Below are 20,342 nucleotides of genomic sequence, written 5' to 3' on the forward strand. Positions count from 1 at the left end.
CAGGAAATAAGTTATGAAGATCAAAGTTGTAAAAAAAGGATGTAAAACATGTAAGAAATAAATTTTCCGCCATCGATGTTGAGATTCCAATGTGAACCGTTGCATTCACAAACCAGACTGAGGTACCAAAAAAGTGCTGTTTTCGCCGTCAATCAAATCTCATGAGCCAATCACGCGCGGTAATTCTGAGCCGACAATACGGGTCTATATTGGTGGCTCTCTCTCGATCAAACTTAAAGTAGGATCGCGATACAGGTGTTTATCGAGCTGACACTTTATAACAAGGAAATATATTGAGGTAAGGAAAATGTTTGCTGATTGGCTAATTCGTTTGGGCTGAGAGAATCGAGATAACGTGGCCGGAATATAGAACCGCTTCTATTAAACCGAATAGAAAGCAAAGGAATTCGTAATGACTATTTACACTCTGCGCATTTGCAAACTTTCCTCCTCTTTATTATAAACTCATTTGTTCCATACAAAAACAACAACAACAACAAAAAAGAAAGAAAGAAAGAAAGAAAGAAAGAAAGAAAGAAAGAAAGAAAGAAAGAAAGAAAGAAAAAGAAACTTCGAGCCCTTTCCATCCATATTCTACTTCCTTTACACAAACTTGACTCTCTCTACTATTCTTTCTTTTAAAAAAAAGGTAGAACAAGGTGGAACATTATTTACCAGACATTTTGATAAAATTGATTCTGCGGATTATAGGGCATAGAAAACCATTCGGCTGTCCCCATTAAGTCACGTGACATCGCCAATTGATACATCTTTTTATGAAGCAAAGTCTAGTTATGGAAGGGAAATCCTTTTTGGACTATCACTGGTCGCCGAATAAAGGTCAAAGCCAAATATTTTGGGTAAAATGTTCCGTTTTCCTCAAACGCCCCCCCCCCCCCCCCCTTCCCCCCCAGCTAGCAGTTAACTCCATAATCTATTCTATTCCTTTTATCTTTTCCTTCCTTTTTTCTTATTCTTTCTTCTTTTTATCCTAATTAAAGGGTGTTTTCTTTATCAGTTTTGTAAGGTTATTTCAGGTCTTGCTTTAAGTGTTTTTGCTATTTTTTGTTTTCTCATCTTGTTTTTTTCTTTTCTTATAAAATAATGACTAAAGATATAAAGCCAGATGTGTTTAATACAAAAGTTAGACTTACAAGGAAGATTATAGATTATTTATTATAAATATAGTAAATTTAACCTCTTCTGAATTATATTTGTTGGCGCGTATACATGAAGTACATCCCTTAGTTAATTTTGATCCATTTAACCACCATTGACCCCTTGCATGTGACGTCAAAGCAGCTCGATCTGGGGGACAATACAAAAGAATTCCAATCTCCAGAGAATTGGAACCTATTGCTTTATCCCCAGATTGAGCTGCATTTCAATGTGCTTCAAGGGGTATCAAAAATATTCTCAAAAATAAACGTACTTTTTTATGTCAACTTAATGTTTATGACCTCCAGACCTAATCTATTTGCTTCAGTGTGACTGCAGGAAGAACCACAGCAGTGAAAACAATTCATGGTTCAAAGTTTATCTGCCATACAAGAGGCATGGCACTAATGGAGCAGCCGCTGCCCCTATGAAATTGTCAGGCTCTTTCTTCTCAGATTGTAGCTTGTCTAGTCCAGAATCGCGTTTGCGTTGGAGAGACTCTTCCATTTCCTGTAAGGGTTAATTGAGAATTCGATAAATGAAAGATCAAAAATTTAAATTTATCTTCAATTCTCAAATAAAATAAGCAAATAAAAATAAATGAATGAATAAATAAAATAAGCTAGAATTTAAACGTGACTCAGTGTGGAAAATCTGTGATTTAGCATATATGATGGGTTATAATGAATCATGAATCAGACTTGTATAATCTATAGTCAACACATGAACATACTATTACCATAATACTAACCATCCCGGACTAGTCTGTTGCATGAGTTAATAGTTTTAGTGCACGTGATTATAATTACTTCAGTCACTTGGTTTATTGTATATATAATGCTCAATTCAATTGTCACTTGAATGAACGTGTAACCTCTACTACCAGACGCCCTTGCACACTTTCTTTTGTTCAGTTAATTAGCACCAATTGTCTTACTATTCCCATGAGGGAATACAAATTTAAAGAAGAAAGAAAATTTGCGAAGCATTATCATGTTAGTTACCTATTTACCTGGGCTAGTCTTTTTGGTTACTGTATATAGCATGCATCGACACGAGTGAAAAACGTCTGCGCATGCTCTGAATCAGTATGCAAATTAGTAAAAACATAAGTAAATTTGACTTTCAAACATGCCTGATAAATTGGACTTCACAAAATGCCAAAACTTAGTGTCCATGCTTGAAAGTTAAGACTAATTCTTTCATAATGTGTTTGTTAATACAGTATCTTGGTCTAACAAAAGTATACTCTCGAACTTTTTCTTATACTTGGAGAAAACAAACATTTATTTTCTCACTCAAACTCTTTAAAATTCTTAGAAAACGTGCTGAAATGCACGCATGCCCAAACGTTTTTCTCTAGTGTCACATACATCTGTAAATGTTTTAATTTGTTACAAATATTCAATGTATATCTATAATTTGTCTATGGTGCTAAATAAAGAATGTTCGTAGTGGGAGTCAAATGACGTCATCATGCAAACGTCCTATTAAACCTGGATCTGTCTTATCTTTTCAAGCATTTTACTTACCTGAATTCGGTCAAATAATAGAATAAATAGATGCACTATACAAATGATGGCCATCAAAAGAGACATTACGAGAAATTCGTTTTGCACGCCATACGCTTCGATGACAAAACCACTGACGAGCGCCCCTGTTGCCATGCCAACGCCCCAGTACACTCCGTGCAGAATACTTTGGATCATCTTGGTAGCTTCTGTTAAATAAAAAAAATATTTTCAGTGCACATGCATTGTGGCCCATATTTTTTTAATGCTCAAGGGAATGGTCGCATTGTCTAAAATGGGACAACAATAAGCCAAGCTGAATGGGTCTATTGCTTATACAATACTCAAGGGAATGGTCATGTGGTCTGAAATGAGACAACATTGAGCCAAGCTGAATGGATCTATTAATTGTTTTTACAATAATCAAGAGAATAGTCATGTGATCTTAAATGGGACAAGATTGATTCAAGCTGAATGGGAGTACTGCTTATACAATACTCAAGGGAATAGTTTTGTGGTCTGAAATGAGCACAAGAAATTTGCACATTGCCCTTCCTTTAATACAAATTGAAGAAATTGTCAAGTTATGCTACTAGTCTGAATTGTAACAAATTAAAGACACTGATACTAACCTTCAGGGGCTTGGATATACACAGCAGAGACGGACCACAAACCTCCATAAGTCAGTCCCTGGACCATCTCCATCGGTAGAATGAGCCATGGATGCTTCAGAGATCCATACATCAGAAAACGCGCCGTGTAGCATGCAAGAGCGATGCAGATTGTTCCTTGATGTCCTACACCTTTATCAAGGTAAGGTGCCAGAAAATACATCACAACTTCTGATACACTATGTATTAGAATAATGATAGCAAATAAGGTTGGTGTTCCACCGATGTCTTGCAGAAACCAAAATAGAAAAGAAATTTGGAGACTGTGAGCAAATCCAGTGAAGAAAATCGTAAAGAGAAAAAACCCATAGCGCGGTAACTTGAATATCTTTAGAGTCTCCAGAAGTTTGACTTCATTGCCATTGGTCTCGGCTGACTGGAAGTCAAAGAACAGACTTACAAACACTGTGGCACCAATAGCAATAAGGAAGATGTAAAAGCAGGGAAGATAATTTATAGTGTTTGTGTAATGACAGAATGAAGAATATGACACCCATACAGCAACCAAAATCGCAGCGAGTCCCAATCCAAAGAATCCAAACAGTCTCTGCCTTCCATAGTCACTGTTTGATCCTGCAAGTGACTGGATGACCGCGCTGTCTGCTATCATGGGCGTTGGTGACGTAATAATCTCTGTTAGAATGACTATCACAATTAGAGTTCTTAGAATCCAAAAGTTATATCGTACTCTAAAGTCATCAGCTGGTTTTGGACTCTTAGAAATGTTTCCGTTTTGAAATGCCCCGAGATGCTTTTGTTTTGAAATTAATTCAATTAGTGGCTGTGAATTATCATCGTTAATGTCCTCCTTCAGAAATGCACTTTGTTGATCAATCTTTTCCTCTTTAACGAATTTATTTGAGCTGATATCTTTGTTTTTGTCCTCATTGTTCAACCCAGGGGCAACTATTCCTGTTGTTTCTAGATTAGAATGTTTATAGGAATCCTTTTCAACAAAGTTTTCATTTTCAATTGATCCATGGCCTTCCTGTCTCAAGTCCTCCTTGTCCAAGCCATTTGCTTTAATTTTCCTTGTATAATCATGTCTTGTGTTATCACTCAACTTATTTGTCCTAAGAATATTTTTATCTGTGTACAAAATATTTCTAGGCGTCGCTTGATCATTCACTTGTGACTCCTCTGGGGACCCAACAATTCTTCGTGATTCTTTACTTATTCTCCTCTTGAAAGGAACATTTCCAATTTCATCAACAATTATCTCATCATATACAGATCTGCGAACTCTGTTCTCATTTAGATAATGTTCAGGTTGTGATTGCAGCTCTGTGTTTCTTAACTCCCATTCTCGCTTCTTAATCAAAGATGCATTCAAATGGTCGGATAAGTTCGTTGAATTAACACTAGCAAAAGGCGTAGAGAAAGCTGTTTGGTTAACATTGATGCCATAGCATGGTGTATCAGAGGTGTAGACCAGAGTTTGTCCATAATATCCAATTAACCATCCAAAAATTGAAATAAAGTACACAGCTTTAGGCCTGCTGTATTTTTCGGTGATAATTTTCCAAAGTGGTAAACAAATTAGCTTTACAGTTGGACGAAGAGCCAGCAAAATACCAATCTGACTTGGAGTAAGCCATAGTTGCTTGTAGTACAGGCTGAAGAATGGAAATAGCGCACCTAGAGCAGTGTAAAAGAAGAAGTAAAATAGCTTCGAAACTACAAAACTTCTATCTATCTCTTTAACCTTCCCTAGTAGTCTTTTATGAACGCTCTGTTGATCATGAGCACGACTAGTAGTGTTTTCAGAAGTTCTTGGCGGGCTATCGCTCTCAATTGGTTTGTAAGAACTTGGAATCATGCTTGGAAAACTTCAAGGAAATGTCCACTGTCCACATTTATCAGTTCCATCGCTTTTAAAGCTTTTCTTTGGCGATGCTTGGAGTATTTCAAGGCATGTCTAAACCTATGAATATATATTCCTCATTGTCACAGACAAATGGCGTAAATTTGAATACTAAAAGATTTGGAGTTAAGTCGTTTCCTGAGAGACAAAAGTGGCAGTCAAGTATGACAGATGTATGCGCAAATATTACAAAAACCACAGGGAGTTCACAATTATTATTCTAAACAGGCTGTCTTCAGTAAAACACGAAGGTAGGCAAAACAGTGGTCCAAAATAAATACAAATTCGATTGCAGAAACACTGTAGTATACATTTATACGTATATACGCACAAATACCTAATGAGAAGCAAAAAGAAAAAAGAAAGAAAATATAAAGTGGAATTTCCACAGAGTAGCTCTTCATCCACTGAATTCCAATTGGAATGTAGAAGTTGATTTTTGTGGTTTTTGAACCCGGAAAACTCTCCAAAAACAGGAGAGAACCAACAAACAGCTCTACTTACATACGACAACGAGCCTGGTGAGACTTGATCCACCGCTCAACTAGCCTTCGTAGCGGCAAAAGAGGGCCGGCTACACAGGCTAACGCTCAACGCCCACCTGTGCTTCCCCAGAAACTGAATATTAAAAACCTCTATGTTCATTGATGAATAAATAGCTCATATAATATTGTTTTGTAATAGAAATACAGAGCTCTCTGACTAGTTTTGCTAAATGAGACATCACTGTATAAATATTGTTGAAATAAATAAATAAATATTGACTAGATTTTATTGTCTTAAGCGGTAGATACCGTGAAATATCCTTCTCTCTCTCTCTTAGACAATGTCTTCTTTTCTTCTCAGACGATGTCCGGAACTGTCGTAAGCTTTTTGTATTTGTCTTTCCAATAAACTTCGTATCGAAGTCTAGACTTATCAAGATCGGAAACGTTTTGAATTTTAATTTTGATGCTCGATGCTCGATGTCGATCGATGCTTGGGTACACTCATAGTGACACTGATTTGTATGCACAGATACGTTGGTTGGCATACATGCAAATAGATAGTACATTCATTTCTGGTTTGACTTTTAGTTTGAAAAAAATATTTGAGATCAAAATCACTCAGGATTTTACTCCAAAAGTATAGCCACCTCTCCCCTCTAAATTGGGTATCGCAAGCTGGTGACAATTGTTTTAATCTTATGCCTAATAACTAATTAATCTATTTGGTGGCACAAACTCTCTTTTATTATTATTAGTATTATATTTACTAATCTACACTTTGATAAGTTCTTAACAAATTACGATCTTGTAAATATTTATTTCTTATTATCAATAAAGATTATTAATAAAAAAAAGAAATATAATACTATCATTATTATTATCATTATTATTATTTATTTTTTTTTTTTTTACAACATTTATAATTCTTACTTGAAAACAATACAATTTTTTTTTTCTTTACAGAGGGTCGTCTAATTTACAATGCTACTAATTTTTTAATTAATTTATTTGAACTATATTTTAGATATCACTATTTCATCCGTTCGATATTCCAATCAACTTACAAAATTACCCTAATCTTTTCATATTTTTTTAAATGCACTAACAATTTCGACCTTTTTCTAGCTACTTCATATTCTAATTTTTCATAATATCTTAAACTTGTTTGAAAATAATTTAACACTGGAATTTTTTGCTTGCTTCTACACTGATACACAACATATTTCCACAAAACAAACAAAAAATTGACCAAAACATCTTCACTATTTCCTAATAGAACATTTTCAAAATTAAAATTAAAATTATTATTTTCATTATTATTATTATTATTTATTATTATCATTATTGTTATTAATGTTATTATTATTATTATTATTATTATTATTAATAATGATATAAAACGATGAGAAAATATATGGTTAAATAACAATAATAAAAAAACACATGTACACATGCATTGCTACATATATCTGACCGTAAAGCATTTTATTTTAATTCACAGTCAACCACAATTAAATGTCCAACCTATACACCGAATCGAACTGAATATGGCGGCCAATTCAAATAACTTTTGTTCTTGAATGCCTAGCCTCTCATACATGAGAAAACGCTTTTATGTTTCCACGTGAACACGAGACTATTCAGTTCAGAAAGATACTTATTCATGCAAATTGGTCGCAATATTTCGATTTGGTGTATTGTGAGAGAGCAGTCGCCATTTTAATTCCCGAAATAGTTTTTGTCCTCGATTGTACCTCTATTAACCAACCAACCTCTTTAAAGCGGTCACCTATTAAGCGTTCAAGCGGCTTTGTTTCGTGGCCAGTGTCACACTCAATAAGAGATTTTATGACCTCATAAGTCAATAAATCGTTTGACAATTTGTGATCTATTTAGGCACCTATTTCTAAAAGGTTGTCGCAGCGAAAGGAGATAGGCCATAGGTCATTCCAAGAGGGAAAGGAATTATGGGCATATACGTGAGCACAACAACAACAAAAAGAAAATGGTTTCATCAACTACAAACAACATTGAATATCTCAACACTATTATTATTATTTGTTCTTGACGAGAATAAGAAGCTCAAAAACAAGTCATTCCAGACAGTAGACTCCTCCGCAGGCGTCTTTCGTCTTTCTTTTCTTTTTTGTTGAATTGGGATTCCCGTGTCGCCAAATCGAATTACTGTCGAAAGAGACTAGGAGCTAAAAAGACACAGGAAGCCCAATACTTAAAAGGAGAGAAGAGAGATGCATGCGGAGGAGGCTATCTAGACAGCTAGTGTTGGATCTTTGAATGACCTATTTCGTCTCTATATGAACTATATCCCTCTAATCGCCTAACGCGCATACGGTATGTGCAACCATGTAACTCAAAATCATTGAGATATGAATATCAATGAAACAACCACCATGTTGGTTGATCTAATAAGAGAAGCTAATGAGGAATGCTTTGTATAGTCAACCAACATGGCGGCTATGACGTAACATTCACCCTAAGAATAAGAGGATACCAATGAAACAGCCGCCATGTTGGTTGATCTAATAAGAGAAGCTAATGAGGAATAATGGTTCGTTATCGTCAACCAACATGGCGGCTATGACGTAACATTCACCCTTAGACTAAGAGGATACCAATGAAATAGCCGCCATGTTAGTTGATCTTACAAGAGAAGCTAATGAGGGATGTGTTGATTATCGTCAACCAACATGGCGGCTTTGACGTAACATACACCCTTAAAATAAGAGGATACCAATGAAACAGTCGCCATGCTGGTTGATCTTACAAGAGAAGCTAATGAGGAATAATGGTTCGTTATCGTCAACCAACATGGCGGCTATGACGTAACATGCTCTATTATCTATCGCATTTTGGCTAAGACAGCAGAGTTTTTTGATAAAGCTGAATGCAACCAAACGATCTTTTCTTTAGTTAATTATCAATTTAATCACATTTCATTAATAAAAGAAATATCGCATTTTACACAATTCATACCCTCTTTACTTTAAAAAAATCCAAATTCCAATGCATTTATTTTGAAGTGAACCCCATTTGTAAAATAAAGTCCCCCATATCTTTGCTCTAGTTAAAATTGTCTAGGCAAGTATCCCTTAACTTTGGGCGTAACGCTTTTCCCGTGATTTCAAGCCTTCTTGGGAATAAAAGTCTTTGTTATATACCAACTGTCGAAGTCCATTTTTCTCGTGCTCTGATTGGGCGAGAGGGTATCACGTGAACTTGAACAGGTTTCGATGTTTCCCCGGCAACGACTCACAGTTGTTGACCGGGAATATAATACCAATACCGGAAGTGATTTTCACGGAAACGTAAGTTTATCTAATTTTTTTTTTTTTTTTTCTTTTTCTTTTTCTTTGACACTTGGTATATAAACAAACACTTATTGACTGTAACCTCGGGATAACATTTTGTATTGTAAACCCTAACTAGCAAGTGATGTTTCTCTCGGTCCCAGTCAATTTACAGGTTGCAAGCATTCCCCAGAGAGTTAAAGACTAACGCATGGCGAACATTATGGTGCTGTTAACAATGGATGCTAATAAGAAATACTTTGTTTAATACAGTCCTTTGACTAAACGTTGTCGTTTGATCGGCTTCAACCCTACGCGCCTAGGCCGAAAAGGATCATGGGGATAATTAATTCACAGTTACTAGCTGCCGCATATGTTATCTAACACGTCTTGAGCTCGCTTTTTTCGATCCCATTTAATTTGCTAAAACCATGCCTCGAGCATACGGCGAAGATTTAACGCTGGCGAGCAGTTTGGATGACGCAAGTTCTGGGTAATTTACCCGTTATCCTTTTCGGTCTAGGCGCGTAGGGATGATCCGATCAACGACAACGTTTAGTCAAAGGACTGTATATTAAAGACACCAACGTTCCCCACAGAAGCCGCGTAACGCACAATTGAAGAATAACTCTTTGAGTTTCATTTATCAATTATCAAATTATCAATTTTAAGAAATCTCAACCTGATAATCATTATTACTACCGATAATTTTTTTAATCGAAAATAACAATAATAATAATAATAATAATAATAATATTTGGGTTTCCTGTGGTGTTATTTACTCTCCTCACTCTCTTTCTTAGTCTTTTGGTCAGGTTCTGTCGAAATTGGCATGTAATCATCTCTTCTGCGATAGAAATTGTTCAACGCGAAGAAAAGTACCAAAATTCCCAGCGAGCAGCCAGCGGTAATCCTAAAAGTCACACGCGCGCCGAGCACGTGAACGAGAAATCCACCGAGTACACCGCCAACAGCCATGCCAAGGCCCCAGTATACCCCGTGGATAATCCCTTGAATAGTTGCGCCGTATCCTGAAAAATAAAATATAGTATCCATTTTTAATTTAAAAAACCATTCGCAAGAGAATAAAATAACCGAAAAACATGCCGACATTTTGGGTTATGTACCAAAGTAGAAATTTGGTTAGATTTGACCAAGATCAAAATGTCTGCTTTGAAAATCAGGAAAAGTAAGAATAACTTAAGAAAAATATAAAAGATAAATGGAAAAATTATGGTCGCTTCCAATATATATATAAGTATATCAAAAGCATATCAAAAATTATGGGATATCATCCCTGATTTTTTTTTTTCTTCTTCTTCTTCTTTTTCTCTTTTTTTTTTTTTTTTTTTCCCGAGTTGTCAGGGCTTGTTGTTAGGGCTTTCTGAAAAAAATATCAAGAAAGATACCTCGTCTTGTCTGTATACACTTATTTCAATAAAGTTAGTCACCAAAAATCCTAGAAAGCTGAGATCACTGAGGATCATGGGAAACTTTTAATATCAAACGAGTAAATCTTTTGATACGATTTGCAGCTTGAGGATGCTCAGACGAGGTGAGACTGTAACTGGTAAAAGATCTTAAATCCATCAACAGTTATTAAAGCGGTTGAAACATGTAAAATGTAACTACCCATAATCCTTGCAGGTCTCAGCTTTGTAGCTTTTCAGGCGACTAACTTTATTGAAATAAGGGTATACTACCACAACCAGAATAATCCCTTACTCACTTTCTTTTGTTCTGTTAGCACCATTTTCTTTTTTTTTTTTTTTTACTATTTTCATGAGGAAATACAAATTTGAATAACAAAGCAGAATTGCAAAGGGTACCTTTGTCTTCTTTTTTTTTTTTTTTTTTTTGTTTGTTTGTTTCTAAGTTCTATATTTTGCATGCTATTTTCTCCTGTATTTCGTATTCATATTTATATATACTTTTTTTTACATGTTTTGTCATTTTTAATAAATATGAAGTTTGTCATGTTTTATAACAATTTCTTACAAAATCATGAAATTAAATATTCAAATATGCCAAGAAAGGGAAATTTTTTTTAATATTAAGTATTAAATTTTACACACATTTTTCAGAGCAATTTTCTTTCTGATCGGGTTTTCTTTTTTTTTTCTTTTTTTTTTTTTTTTTTTCTTTTCTTTTTTTTTTCTTTTAATTTTAATTTTTTATTTCACCTTTCATCTCAATTTATTTTCCACATTTTCTGTTAACACAGGAAACCATGTTTGATTGACATACAGAAACACTATATAACCAACTTCTTTAAAGTCCCCTTGACTCAGCTGCCCAACACTCGTACAGTATTGAAACAAGCTGGTCATTCAATATCAACACTTTACCAACCACGCATGAGTCATAAAATTGCCGTTGTTCTCAAATAACATTTAACGTACTCTCACAAAATATGTATATTATAAAATCATTTAAAACTTAGTATCGCGATTCACTAAACAGCTAGTTTCATATATTTTTTGAGACGACAATATTTCGTGGTATTGTCGTTTCAAAATTAAGGTTTCTGATTGAACGAAAAGGAAAGCTTGAGCACGTGCACGTGCACGTCAAATTTTACGCTTGTTGCTTGCACTATTTCGCGCGCTCGTAAGGAGAATTTCGCTTTTAATCAACAAAAATCGGATATTTTTTTTCTTTTTTGTGTATAAAATTGTTTAGAATCGCAATACAAAACTAATAGATTGCTATCAATAGACGTCACTTCGGGTAATACATGTAGTTCTTTTTTGATGGCTTGTAGAATCCTGGAGGTGGTTTTGATCTCTTGTTTTCTGGTTTGATGTCGTGAAAATAGTCAAATACAATAGTTTGAGGACTTATTTTGATATGTTTTGACTAGTTGCCCCCCAGTCAACCGCTTGTTTGCCCCCCAGTCAACTCCAAAAAGTCACGTGATTGATAGTAAGCAATTTCTATTTTGAGAAGACAATACCATGAAATATTGACGGCGTTGGAAAAATATATATTCGGTATTGGGCTCCGTCGTTTCGCTCACTCGTGAGAGATCTTTTCGTATCTCCGCGCGCCCATGTAATATCCTCTACTTATTTATAACTCTTCTTATGATTAGTTTCTTTCTTTCTTTCTTTCTTTCTTTCTTTCTTTCTTTCTTTCTTTCTTTCTTTCTTTCTTTCTTTCTTTTTCCTTTCTTTCTTACTTTCTCTCTTCCTTTCTTAGTCTCTTTCTTTCTTTGTAAAGAGTACCTATCAGCAATCAATCTTTTCAATATACTTGTGGAAATCATTAGCGTTAACCCTGCAGTCTTTCAGTCTGCGAGGACAACGATTCAATTTTCACTTTTCACTAGAATTATTAGTCTCTAAGTGTTAAGGGTTAAACGTACCACGCTGCAGCCCTAAGGCTACAAAAATACGAATGAAAAAGCCTAAGCAACAAATATCCGTGTCACGATATATTTTGTATTTCGAAGATATTGTCTGTTTTTCTTATCAAATCTCTTAGACGCAAAAAAATAGGGTAAAGTACCGCTTTATGCTATCGCACCAAATTAGAATTAGTCATTAAACATGTATCGATCGAAAAGATAATAATTCGGCACGACATCCGTTGAATATCGCGATAAAGAACAGCGAGTACTTGTGAACTCGACCAGGCTTATCATATGGTGCATTTGGAATAAAGAGCTAGTTTCGATACCGCAGTTATATCTTTATTTCTTCGTTACTTTATTTATCGTTGCTTATTTCCTTTACTTTGCTTGTTCTTCTTTATGCCGGTGTCGTTGTTGTTGTTGTTGTTGTTGTTGTTGTTTGTTTTTGTTTTTGTTTTTTTGTTTGTTTGTTTTTTTTTTTGTTTTTTGTTTCTTTTTTGTTGTTGTTAGTTTGGGTGTTTTTGTTTACTTTTTTAATGATGCTATTTCCTCCCTTTTCACTCCTTTTTTATTTGTTTTATGCAATATTTCTTTATTAGCCATCCTTCTATCCCTCCAAATCTTCATTTACTCCTTCATATCCTCGTTTAAACCACCCACCCATCCATCCTTCTATTCCTCCATCTATATGCACCGTTCCATCCATGCACCCCCCAGACCTCCTTCCCTTCATCTTTCTATCCTTACATCCAACAGACCATGTTCACCTCGTAGTCTGGTCTCTCACATACATTAAATAATAATCAGATTCTAATTCAAAAGAAAAACACGTACTGATAGTGGTGTCTGATAATCTTACCTGGCCCTGCAACAACATACGATACACTAGCAGTCCACACCAGCCCATACGTCACACCCTGCAAAGACTCCAACGGTAAAACATGCCAGGGATTCTTGATATACGAGTAGATGAGAAACTTGATCCCATAGCACCAGAGGCCACTGTATAACACAGCATCGTGGCCTACCCTTTTCACGATGTATGTCGCGAAAAAGAACATGAAGACCTCGGACAGAGAGTTGATGAGGACAATGAGGGTGAAGAGCACAGGGGTGCCTCCGATGTCTTGGAGAAACCAGAACAGAAATGAGAGTTTCAAGCTAAAAAAGAAAAGAATTAACCATATTAGTAGAAATAAAAAAAATTGCTTGTAAAAACTCAAAGGTATATTCATTAGAGCCATTTGATATTGGTTATGCGTGTTAGCGAGGGCAGACAACCAGGATCTGGAGACACAGGGAGGGGGGGTGCACCGCAGGACGCCCCCCTGGATGGATCAGCTAGTGAGAAGTGGAGAGAGTATTTGACTCAGTAGGATGAAGCTTAAGATATTTGGACAAAATTCCATTTGAAATATGGCGCAACTAATATACAAAGGAACAGAGGGGGGCTACCCCGTAATCAATTGATAGACCCCTAACAATAACAACTGTAATTGCATCACACTAGTAGATGCTACACTGAAGCAACATCGAAGCATTATTCAAACAAATGAATCATATTTCGTTTTCGTTGCGATCCCGTAAACTGCGGGCTAACTGCCAAAGGTACGTTAAGTTTAGTCTGCTGCATTTTAGCCGTAATAAAGTAGCACGCGCGGGGAGCACCCTCTCATCGATGCGACCCGGGTTCAAGTCTCGCCGGGCTCGGTGTCGTATGTGATTTGGGTTGTTTGTTGGTTTTCTCCTGTGCTTCAAGGGTTTTTTCTCCGGGTTCTCTGTTTTTTTCTCCTTCCAAGAAAATCTACTCCTTAACTCAATTCGATCATGGAACGATGGCCCGACAGGTTTGTCAGACACTGGCTAGTGCTACCCTCGTAAAAACAAACAAGGACAGATATATGTAAGCTCAAAACTTAAAATCATCGTCACATCTACTTAGTCACATCTACTTAAAACTAAGAGAAACATTCTCTCGTATCAAAAGTGCTGACTTCCTGAGTTGAAGTAGATGAAAAGCTCTTTCCTGTCAACGAAATCATATGCAGCCTTTCCAAGAGAGCCTCTAATCGTTAAGCCTCTTAATCGTTAAGGTGACTGCCTACTATAGTAAACAATCCATCAAAAAGGTTTCGAATTTCGATTTTTTAAGCCTGAAGTTAATGTTGTTTTCAACTCTGTGAATTTTTTTTTTTAGATATTTACGATTGGACACGAGTGCAGGAACAATTTTTTGAAGGATCCGAAAAGAAGCAATATTAAAAACATCCTTCGAAAATATTCAAATAGCTGGTAATCAAGCTTTTAATTTTATTGTTTTCAGGAATCCTTAATCATACTGTTATAGCTTATGCATGATAGAAGCGGGTTCCCTGTGGAAGAGAGAAAAGGAGCTCGTGGGAATGGGGCAGAGTTGATATAGGGAAGAGTAGACAAGTTGTTGTTCTTAAAAAATGAATCCGGAATTCGAATGATTTTATCTTCAGGACAGCACATATGTGTAAGTATATTGATTCCGTTTTTCTTGGACAGAATATATTCTCATATAAGGTTTTGCAATTGTCATTCTAGCGAATCGTGAAAACCTGAAATCGTGAGAACCTGAAATCGTGAAAACTTGAACTCGTGAAATTAATCCTGTAACGTGGAATTGTGAAATCATTGACTGACTGAACTCTGAATAAACTGATAATCTAGAACTTGAACGTCACGCATCTTGACTATAGTCCTCGAGATAATCTAGAACCGTTACACATACATATTTTTACAAATATAAGTAAAAAATAGAATATGTTGAAAAATATAATGAAAAGTATTTTTCTATTCCGGCTTCTTGTCCTTGACAATTTTTCGTCTAAAACGATTGCAAAAAAAGTATAACTACCGCTTTTTCTATAAGTAAAACTCGTGTCATTTCTTTCGATCCAAACTTTGTCAAAATATTCTTTTTCATGTATTCTTATAGGAAAATTATTCGCTGTTTTGAGCGGTTTTAGTGCGCGCACATATCGTAGGTTCAAATAATTGTGTCTCGTCGTTGCGTGGGAGCGTAGGAAGAAGCTGTATTTTTTCTCGTCGGCAGCCACCTAAAGTAAAAAAAAAAGTACACATTCACAACAGAAAATAAGTATTAGTCCTTCCCTACCTGTGCGAGAGTCCACAGAAGAATAGAACGAAGATAAACGCTGCGTTCTTCACATTACCAAACAACTTAAGCCCAAGAATACACCCTTTAGCATCCGAGTCCACTTCCTTTTCATTGTCCGACACAAACTTGAAAAACGCGGACACGCACAAATCAATCAGCATAGCCGCAGCGAATACATAAAATATTGGCACATAATTGATGTTGTCTGAGTATGGACAGTAGTGGAAGGCTGTAACAACAGCTCCTGCCACTAACGCTCCCGTTCCCCATCCCAGTGATCCAAACAGCCTCTGTTTTCCATATTCGTGTTCGCGTCCAGATAACAAAGTTAGGGTTCCACTGTCTGTTAACATTGGAGCCGGCGCTGCCACCATTTCGCCGAATATTATAAGAACTAATAAAATGATGAAAATCTTTTTATTATCGCGGATTCTGAAGTCGGTTTTTGGTTTTGGAGATTTTATTTTTTTGTTTTTGGTCATGATCGTTCGTGGTTGGCTCTCGACGTATTCGGTAACACGACCATCTTTATCGGGCGAAGTTCTATTTCCCTCTTCCTTCTTCTCGCGAACTTCGGTCGATTTTCCCGGGTTCTCAAAAGTCTCGAATAATTCAGCAAAATCCTCGCCAGAAAACACTAAATTAGATTCTCGCTGTTTGGTTTGTCTTTGATTATTATCTTGAATGTGAAGATTTTTATCTTCCCCTTTCAAATTTCCACTCCCCTTTTCTTTAAAAATTGAAGATCTTTTCTCGAGCTTTCGATACTCTGGAGCCATTTTGTTTTCTCCTATGCTTCTTGCTATGCTTTCACCAGCCGTAATGACCTGATATCTTAAAGGATAGGTGTTCAATTCACGTTTAAAATTCTGGTTCTTTAAAGTGTTCAATTGTACATCTAGACTCTTTGCGATACCGGGAATTGGTTCGCCTCTAGCTTCAACGGAAGAGGAGTTTTCAGGATAGCAAGGTAACTGGAATGGCGAGACTATACTCTGCGACCAATGTGCTATTAAACTTGCAAATATTGATAGCAGCAAAATCGTTTTGGGCTTGCGAAAATAGTCAGTGATGATCCCCCAAACGGGCGAGAACAGCATCTTTATAAACGGTCGTATACCAAGCAAAATACCAGTCTCTCTTGCATTGAGCCATAATTGCTTGTAGTAGACTCCGAGGTATGGAAGGAACGCTCCAATTCCCATGAAGTAGAAGAAGAACGATAGCTTCGGAACGATCAGATCTTTATTGACTCTACTAAGTAATGCCGTCTTGCCGTCGGCTTCCAGCGGAGAAACTTCACTTGAAGTCTCTTTAGCCTTGCTTTCGGCTTTTCCTTCCTTCTCCGTCGCCATTTTTATCGCTTTTTTTCCTCAGTATCCTGAAATGAAATCTACTCCCGAAAATGTTTTCTAAATCGGCGAAGAGACTTCGTTAATTCGACCTCATGATCATTTTCCAGCTACTAGAATGATTGTTTTTAATACGCTAAGTAATCTTAGAGTCTGAAGGCGTTTATCAACTCTTTCGGTCTTCAATAACTAGAGCTTTAAAAATTATTCTGTCGTGAAACGTAAGATCATGGCGGTTTCTTGGTTTGAAGAAGGGACCGATAATATCGGGTTGCGTCGGAGCTTTAATTTTACAGTCCCTGTTGGATACTGGGGCCGGTTCAAAGCCGTTTTCAAGGCACAAATGCAGCTGTCAGAGCTCGTCGCCTGATCACATAAATATCCAATAAGTTATTCAACTTCGCTGTTACGTGTTTCTCAACTGCGCATACAATCAGGGTAAACATTCACCGAATACAAAAGAACTATTTTTGAATTCAACCATCATTTGAGGAGGCTTAGAAAATATTGTTTGATTTTCAGTTTGATGTATCTAATATCAAAGCTGAATTGAACCTATAATCTCAAATGCTCATTTGAATTGCAAAATTCTGAATTGAGGATTTTTTCATGATTTTAGTTGTTGTCAAGGAAGTGTGGTTTGTGGTCAGTGAATCTGTTATCATGAATTTAAATAAGTACTTCCGTAAAGTCATGAAATATTCTCTAGTAGATTTAATATTTCGTGTTCTATTTTCTTTGCGTAGAAATCGTTAAAAAGCTGACTTTAAACTTGATTACGTTTCAGCTTAATTCAAGCTTTTTTTTTTTTTTACACTCTTAAAAACTTATAATTACTTTTAATAAATACTTTAAATATTGTTAAATAATGCATTGCTCTTTCATTTAAGCATCGATTTCTATTTGCTCTCTCTATCACTCCTTCATGAAAAGCAGTTGTTTCTTTAGAATTGATGAAATTCTGAGTACAATAAAGTTTATTCATTCATCCATCCATCCATCCATCCATCCCTCCATCCATCCATCCATCCATCCATCCATCCATCCATCCATTCATTCATTCATTCATTCATTCATTCATACATACATACATACATACATTCATTCATTCATTCTTTCATTCATTCTGAGAGAAAGCTACAGATTTCCTTCTGTTTACATACCATTTCTATGTCATAAGCCCTACAGCTTAGTTGAAATCAACGTATATCTAAACGAAGTTAAATCATGTTCATGTGTCAATCAATCAATCAATCGATATCTCTGAGTTCTCTCTTGTGTAAGTAATTAATTTTTCATTATTTTTTCTTGGTCTCTTTCTTTTCTTTTACGTCAGCTTCTTCTTTAATTCCAATTTTCCTCCCTTCATTTTGTTAATATTGTATATATCACATTGACTTTCGATTATATATAAGAGAAGATTCTTTTCGTATTCAAGCAGTGAACGCCAAAAACTATTTTCTTAAAGAAAGCCTGTTGTACAAGGCTAAAATCTTGTTTTCAGAAAGATTAACTTGTTTGAAGTGGAGATGACCGATGAAAGTGGAATCAAAGTGTTAACCCAAAACAAAGATTTGAATAGGAAATGAGGTTTAGGTCTTCACTTGCTTATTTCCCATAAATTTTCTATAAAAAAGCCTGACAAAGCTACATCCTAACACAAATGCAACAAAACATCTTTGTACAATTGAAAATACCGCTTCAAACAGGCATTTTATCATAGTACATCAGTTTCTAACTGTTTAAAAAAGGTTTTGCATGTTAACCCAAAACGAAAATTGGGATCAAAACTCATACGAAAGTCTAGTTTTTGGCGCTTTTTGCCATTATTGCTCATTATTGAAAAAAAATTCCTCTTAACAAGATTAGTGGTAAAAGAGTATGAAGCACTTTGTAAAGCCGTATGTAAGCAGACTCAGTATTTTTAAGCTCTCCCTGAGATTCAGTTGTCATCGTCCCTTCTAAATAGGCCGTTTGCATCATGGTGTCATTTTACTACCACTATCAACTCAAACCAGCTGGTCTGAAAGAGTGATGTAGAAATGGACTCACTGCAAAACTAAGTTGTAATGAAGCCTGCAATAATTTTGAACAGCGAAACATAGAAACCTGTCCATCATTGCAATAAAAATATAATAAAACTCACTAGATTTTTTTTGTGTTACTGTTATAAGCCTCTTATAAGCAACGTTTTTTTTTTGTTTTTTTTCCATTTGGTGGCCTGGAAACCCATAATTTCAATAGGAAAATAAACAGTGACACCTCAGTTCAGTAAATTTTCTTAGATCATCTGGAAAAGCTTCTCGAGTTTTCTTTCTTTTCTTTCTTTTTTTAAATTTGTATTCCCTCATGAGTATCTCATATAGGAACAGATGGAAGAAGAGGTATTCTATGAACTTGTGACTTCCGCATGCAATTTAATTTATTCAAATACTTCGAATAAAACTATCTCAGTCTAGTAGTCTATTATCAGTAACGAATATCCGCCACAATCAATTAGTCTTGCAATGACAAAATTGTATTCTTCAAACCAGGAAATTAAATTTTCCGTTTGAAAATATTTTGCTTTATATCGATCTCAGTGAGGAAGTATACTGAAGATAATGAAGGGAACATATAGTGAAGTTCAACAAAACGAAAATTACTAAAACAAGAATAAAATTGAACAAACGCGTTGGAAATAGACATTTTAAAGGAGGCTTTTGGTAGCCGTGGTAACAGGAATAGTTAAGGAAAGAAAAAGTAATTAATGGTGTGTTTTGATTGTACCATTATAACGAAATGGCTTGATTGAAAGTTATAAATAGAAATGGAAGAAATTGGGTTGAAAAGGGGGATGGAGGTTCCCTACAGGGGCAAATTGATTGCTCTTATCAACACTATATGTGTCAGTAAGAAAGAAACAAAACTGAGACAAAAAAAATGACTGACTATATAGACTATGGTCTATAGTGGTCTGTCTGTCACACATCCTTTTTGAATTCAAGGTTGAATCTCACTTTCTCTCGATGACAAAATTGACAGCGATCTGAACTCATGTATACCCTGCCGTCAGAACGAGAATAAATAACACTCTAGGGTGTTAAGAAACAGAAAATCGATATGCGTTCTCGTTTGTCAAACAAGAAAAGGGATGGGAAAACGGACCAATGAAATCAAAAGAAATGAAAAAAGAAGGTTAGTAGAAAAGGAAAAAGAAGTAAAAAATAAACCTGCCTAAGAATAAAGGAAGCAAGGAAGCAAGGAAGCAAGGAAGCAAGGAAGCAAGGAAGCAAGGAAGCAAGCAAGCAAGGAAGCAAGGAAGCAAGGAAGCAAGGAAGCAAGGAAGCAAGGAAGCAAGGAAGCAAGGAAGCAAGGAAGCAAGCAAGGAAGCAAGCAAGGAAGCAAGCAAGCAAGCAAGCAAGCAAGCAAGCAAGCAAGCAAGCAAGCAAGCAAGCAAGCAAGCAAGCAAGGAATATCATGCAAGGAATATCATGCAATGACAAAG

At 35.8% G+C, this 20,342-nt stretch overlaps 2 protein-coding genes and 1 long non-coding RNA gene across 3 annotated transcripts; 1 reads left to right on the plus strand and 2 right to left on the minus strand.

Annotated features, from left to right (window-relative positions):
• Positions 1 to 1,117: 1,117 nt before the first annotated feature.
• LOC116302912 (major facilitator superfamily domain-containing protein 6-A) lies at positions 1,118 to 5,317 on the minus strand. The gene is made up of 3 exons (XM_031712322.2): positions 3,302 to 5,317; positions 2,691 to 2,878; positions 1,118 to 1,668 (listed from the first exon to the last, which is right to left on the minus strand). The coding sequence occupies exons 1-3, from the start codon at positions 5,157 to 5,159 to the stop codon at positions 1,537 to 1,539; spliced, it is 2,178 nt and encodes a 725-aa protein (XP_031568182.1). The 5' UTR covers positions 5,160 to 5,317; the 3' UTR covers positions 1,118 to 1,536.
• Positions 5,318 to 7,623: 2,306 nt separating this feature from the next.
• LOC116302911 (major facilitator superfamily domain-containing protein 6) lies at positions 7,624 to 17,312 on the minus strand. Its single transcript, XM_031712321.2, has 3 exons — positions 15,501 to 17,312; positions 13,215 to 13,516; positions 7,624 to 10,031 (listed from the first exon to the last, which is right to left on the minus strand). Exons 1-3 carry the CDS (start codon positions 16,856 to 16,858, stop codon positions 9,775 to 9,777), a joined length of 1,917 nt encoding a protein of 638 aa, XP_031568181.1. The 5' UTR covers positions 16,859 to 17,312; the 3' UTR covers positions 7,624 to 9,774.
• On the plus strand, positions 14,696 to 15,060 carry LOC148912601 (uncharacterized). The gene is made up of 2 exons (XR_016119330.1): positions 14,696 to 14,855; positions 14,927 to 15,060. It is a non-coding gene; the product is annotated as an uncharacterized LOC148912601 (long non-coding RNA).
• Positions 17,313 to 20,342: the final 3,030 nt, after the last annotated feature.

The sequence above is a fragment of the Actinia tenebrosa genome, unplaced genomic scaffold (assembly GCF_029948245.1).
Source record: "Actinia tenebrosa isolate PJP-AT-01 unplaced genomic scaffold, QUT_ActTen_1.0 PGA_scaffold11__36_contigs__length_13525064, whole genome shotgun sequence".
NCBI lineage: Eukaryota > Metazoa > Cnidaria > Anthozoa > Actiniaria > Actiniidae > Actinia > Actinia tenebrosa.

What these genes read in the sequence shown, in the direction of transcription:
- LOC116302912 (XM_031712322.2), bottom strand. Translation starts at nt 5,159, where the DNA reads ATGATTCCAAGTTCTTACAAACCAATTGAGAGCGATAGCCCGCCAAGA. An exon ending in GTATATCCAAGCCCCTGAAG is followed by an intron (nt 2,879 to 3,301) that starts GTTAGTATCAGT and finishes TTTATTTAACAG; the next exon opens with AAGCTACCAAGATGATCCAA. An exon ending in TATTATTTGACCGAATTCAG is followed by an intron (nt 1,669 to 2,690) that starts GTAAGTAAAATG and finishes TAACCCTTACAG; the next exon opens with GAAATGGAAGAGTCTCTCCA.
- LOC116302911 (XM_031712321.2), bottom strand. Translation starts at nt 16,858, where the DNA reads ATGGCGACGGAGAAGGAAGGAAAAGCCGAAAGCAAGGCTAAAGAGACT. An exon ending in TTCTGTGGACTCTCGCACAG is followed by an intron (nt 13,517 to 15,500) that starts GTAGGGAAGGAC and finishes TTTCTTTTTTAG; the next exon opens with CTTGAAACTCTCATTTCTGT. An exon ending in GTATGTTGTTGCAGGGCCAG is followed by an intron (nt 10,032 to 13,214) that starts GTAAGATTATCA and finishes TTTATTTTTCAG; the next exon opens with GATACGGCGCAACTATTCAA.